A 5,000-nucleotide genomic window follows, 5' to 3' on the forward strand; every position below is an offset into this window, starting at 1 on the left:
TCGGCAACATCTTGGTGGTGATCGTCATCGCCAGGACACGGTCCATGCACACCACCACCAACTGCTACCTGCTGTCGCTGGCCGTGGCTGACTGCCTGGTGCTGCTGTCCGCCACGCTGCCCGCCGTCCCGGAGACTTTCTTCCGCATCGACGAATGGCCCTTCGGCCGCGCCCTGTGTTCCATCCTCATCTACGTGCAGTACGTGGGCGTGGACGCCTCTTCCTTCTCCATCACCGCCTTCACCATCGAGCGCTACATCGCCATCTGCCACCCCATGCGGGCCCAGACCATGTGCACGGTGTCGCGCGCCAAGAAGATCATCGGGGTCCTGTGGGTGTTCACGGCGCTGTACTGCGGGCCCTGGCTGGGCCTGACGGACCTCAAGGTCATGAAGCTGTCGGACGGGTCGGACATCACCAAGTGTCAGTTCCGCCTGGAGAGGTCGTCCTACCTCATGCTCTACATGTTCGACCTGGTGGTCTTCTACATCCTGCCCTTCCTCATCTCCACCGTGCTGTACGGCCTCATCGGGAGGATCCTGGTGCTGACCAGCTGGAAGCACGCGCGTGACCGCCCCACCCGTTCGCCGCTGGGCAGGCGTAGCCCCGCGGACAAGAAGCACGCTTCGTACAGCAGCCAGCCCGCCTCGGGGTCCAAGCGCCGTTCGGATTCGAGAGTTCAGGTATGGTGTATGTGTGAGTGGGAAGTGGGGTGGGGGGGGGGGGAGAGGGTCGGTGGTGACAGTGTATTATTTCTGTTCGTCTGTGGGTCTGTTTGCGTAAAGGATGCACCTGTAAAGAATAGTTAGGTGCGATAGGGATGTGCGATACACCCCACCTCTCTCCCTCTGTCTCTTTTACTCTGTCTATGTCTCTGTCTGTCTGTCTGTCTGTCTGTCTGTCTGTCTGTCTGTCTGTCTGTCTGTCTGTCTCTCTCTCACTCTCTCTCTCTCACTCTCTCTCTCTCTCTCGCTCGCTCTCTCTCTCTCTCTCTCTCGCGCTCTCTCTCTCTCTCTCTCTCTCTCTCTCTCTCTCTCTCTCTCTCTCTCTCTCACTCTCGACCGCCTCTCCTTTATTCTTGAAACTAAACAGCCTGTTTATGGCACCGTTTAACGATGCATTGCTGCTATGTTTTGATTTTGTTTGTTTTTGTTTTAGAATTGTCATCAGATGGCATTATGTTAGAAGGACAGGTTGGAAGATTAGGCTAAACCTAAACCCGTTGTCCTTGTGTTATAAAGTTCTGAGTTAAGAGCTCTCTCTCTCTCTCTCTCTCTCTCTCTCTCTCTCTCTCTCTCTCTCTCTCTCTCTCTCTCTCTCTCTCTCTCTCTCTCTCTCTCTTTCACTCTCTTTCACTCTCTTTCACTCTCTCTCTCTCTCTCTCTCTCTCTCTCTCTCTCTCTCTCTCTCTCTCTCTCTCTCTCTCGCATGTGCAGAGTCTTTTATGTTGTAATGATATTGATTCACCGGATAATTATAGAGGTGTTTCGTTGTTGAATGTATGCAGCAAATTATATAGTTTTATTTTGAATAAACGTATTTCTGATTGGATAGAAGAGAACGAAGTTGTTGGGGAGGAGCAAGCTGGTTTTCGCCAAGATCACTCTACAGTAGACCACATATTTACACTGTTTGGAATTGTACAGAAACAGTTGTTGAGACATAGAAAACTGTATGCAGCCTTTATAGATTTTCGGAAAGCGTTTGACTCTGTTCACAGGGAGAAACTATGGAAAGTACTGGATCAGAATGGCATGTGTGGAAAGATTGTTTTAGCCCTTAAAAGTATGTATACGACAGTGAAAACGTGTGTTCGAGCAGGAGGTGAACTTTCAGATGTATTCATGTGTCCAGTCGGCCTAAAACAGGGTGAAAACTGCTTTCTTTCTTTCTTTTCTTTATTTGGTGTTTAACTTCGTTTTCAACCACGAAGGTTATATCGCGACGGGGAAAGGGGGAAGATGGGATAGAGCCACTTGTCAATTGTTTCTTGTTCACAAAAGCACTAATCAAAAATTTGCTCCAGGGGCTTGCAACGTAGGTGAAAACTGCTCACCGATTTTGTTCTCATTGTTTATTAACGAATTAACCAAAGACATTATGGCAAATGGAAGACACGGTATTCAATTGTCACCGGATTTAGTCGAATTATTGATTTTGTTGTTTGCTGATGATGTGGTTTTAATCTCTGATAGTGCCATCGGTTTGCAAAACCAGCTAAATGTTTTATTGACCACCTCAAAGAAGCTTGAGGTAGTCGTAAATATGGGTAAATCGAATTGTGTTTAGAAACGGTGGCCATTTGGCATTACGAGAAAAATGGTTCTTTGGTGATAGTGAAGTGAAAGTTGTAAACATGTATAAATATTTAGGAGTCTATTTGTCCACAAGAATCTCTTTTTCCCACACTCTAAACGACCTTGCTGATCGCGCGAGAAAGGGAGTATCATCTATCCTCAAACTTCTATGGAGTATTGGGGAATATTCTCCTGATACGTTTTTTACAGTCAAATACAACCGATCTTGACGTACGGTTCGGAGGTCTGGGGACTCTCTGCTGATCAACAAATTGTTGAAAGAGTACATTTGTCTGCCATTAAAAGGTTTGTCGGTGTCCATTCGAAGTCACCAAGGCATATTTACGGTGAAACAGGACGTTATCCTCTGTTTGTGGTAACGCACATAAAGTGTATGAAGTTTTGGCTTCGATTAACTCGGATGGATGGCAACAGGTACCCCAAGAAAGTGTATAATATGTTATTGTCTATACAAAGGCAAAATTACACGACATGGGCTTGTAACGTTCGTAATGTTTTGTACAAGTATGGATTTGGTGAAGTGTGGGAAGCACAAGGTGTTGGTGATATTTCCACGTTTGTAAGAGAATTTCGCCAAAGACTTGTCGATTGCTTTAGACAGGATTGGCATAGTTCCCTTGAATCACACGTGTTTTATCATGTGTATTCGTTATTTAAGCAGTCCTTGTGTATGAGTGGTTATTTGTATCAGATAAGAAATGTTAATTTGAGGAGAATGTTAGCACGTTTCAGATTTGGTATGTCACCCTTAAATAACCACTATTTACAGTATAAACCCAATGTGAATAACGTAGACAGACTTTGCCCTTTGTGCTCAGATGATACACTTGAGACGGAAGTTCATTTTTTACTTGTTTGTCCCGCATATAATGAGATCAGAGTTGAATTAATAGCCTCAAAGTATTATCGGAACCCATCCATGTTTAGAATGTGCCAATTACTATATTCTACAAATGGCCAAGTGGTAAGACAAAACAAAACGTAGCAACGTATATTTACAAAGCTATACGATTTCGCACTGATTCTCTGGAAAATGCACAGTTGCAAGATGCAGGTCCATAAGGTTGCTTCTTTTAAACATTGTTCGCTTGTATTATGTGTCACCAGTCTTGTTATGGGCCGGAGGCCTAACAAATAAAATTTCCGACTCCGACTCCGACCCTCTCTCTCTCTCTCTCTCTCTCTCTCTCTCTCTCTCTCTCTCTCTCTCTCTCTCTCTCTCTCTCTCTCTCTCTCTCTCTCTCTCTCTCTCTCTCTCTCTCTCTCTCTCTCTCTCTCTCTCTCTCTCTCTCTCTCTCTCTCTCTCTGATATACTGATAATAAGAAGATTGTTTCTAATGTGTATGTGTCCAATTCCAGCATTAGCGATCATATGCCTATTTTTTGTTCGGTCTCTATGCGCTTGCCTAAATCAGGACCAAAAGGCCACACGACCATAGAATACAGAAGTTTTAGACATTTTGATGAGTCTGCATTTTTTCGTGATCTTAGTGAAGCTCCATTTCAGAGCGTTTTTAATTTCAGTCTTGCAGATGATGCTTTTGATCAATTGTATAGCATTTTAAGCACAATTATAGATAAACACGTGCCCCTGCGTCAGCATAGAGTAAAACATGCCAGACTTCCGCCTTGGTTAACATCAGATATTATAGAGGCGATGGCTCTGAGAGATTATTTCAAGGAAAATAAGATGACAGACGAATATAAACAGCAGAGGAATGAGGTGTTAAACCGTGTGAGACAATCCAAAACTGGTTACTTTGATAAATTAATTTCCGATAAGAAAGATACTGCAACAATTTGGCGGGCAGTAAATGAAATCCTTGATAAATCTAGGAAAAGGTCAACTGCTAATCTAACAAAACTATCTGCGGAAGAATTTAATAATCATTTTATATCTTTAGCGGATAAATTGAAGGCTTCTGTGGCAGAAACAAATTCTCGGGATAGAGATGACTGTTTTGAAAAATTGGACGAATTCTGTCAGCGGAACAGAATAAACAATGAAGCGTTTATCATTCCTCCGATTGCAGTTCATGAGGTCGGAACATTTATTGAAAACCTGGAGAATAAAAAGTCCATGGGTCCTGATAAAATACCCGTGAAGTTATTGAAGCTTTCTCTACCGTATATTGTGGATTCGCTCACGTTTGTATATAACCTTAGTATTGAGCAGAACTTTTTTCCGTCTAAATTGAAAAGCGCCAAAGTCATACCCCTTCCCAAATGTAAAGATCTCTCAGACCCAAGTAATTTTAGACCCATTTCTTTACTGCCTGTTTTGTCAAAACCATTAGAAAGGCATGTGCACAAGCATCTTCTTGCTTACATGGAAGAACAAAATTTGTTCCATCAGTTTCAATCCGGTTTTCGGTCCAAGCATTCTTGCCACACAGCTCTTACGTCTCTCTGCGAAGCTTGGCTGTCAGCAATGAACAAGTCTGAAGTTACAGGAGCATTGTTTTTGGACTTTAAGAAAGCATTTGACTTAGTCGATCATTCCATATTGCTGAAAAAATTACACTATTATTTGAGAAACGATTCGGTCTGTGACTTCTTTAAATCGTATCTTGCTGACCGGACACAGTATGTCACTCTACAATGCCAGAATTCGTCTACTGCACTAGTAAGACATGGCGTCCCTCAAGGGTCTATATTAGGACCTATTCTCTTTTGTATTTA

The 5,000-nt window shown here is 43.5% G+C and overlaps 1 protein-coding gene across 1 annotated transcript in view; it reads left to right on the top strand.

Moving 5' to 3' along the window:
* Window positions 1-5,000, top strand: part of LOC138972669 (thyrotropin-releasing hormone receptor-like) — a 20,045-nt gene that overhangs the window by 331 nt on the left and 14,714 nt on the right. The window contains exon 1 of the mRNA XM_070345357.1: window positions 1-683. This exon is cut by the window's left edge and continues 331 nt beyond it. Coding sequence (XP_070201458.1) covers window positions 1-683 — 683 coding nt within the window. The remainder of the gene's footprint in view (window positions 684-5,000) is intronic.

This window comes from Littorina saxatilis, linkage group LG1 (genome assembly GCF_037325665.1).
Source record: "Littorina saxatilis isolate snail1 linkage group LG1, US_GU_Lsax_2.0, whole genome shotgun sequence".
NCBI lineage: Eukaryota > Metazoa > Mollusca > Gastropoda > Littorinimorpha > Littorinidae > Littorina > Littorina saxatilis.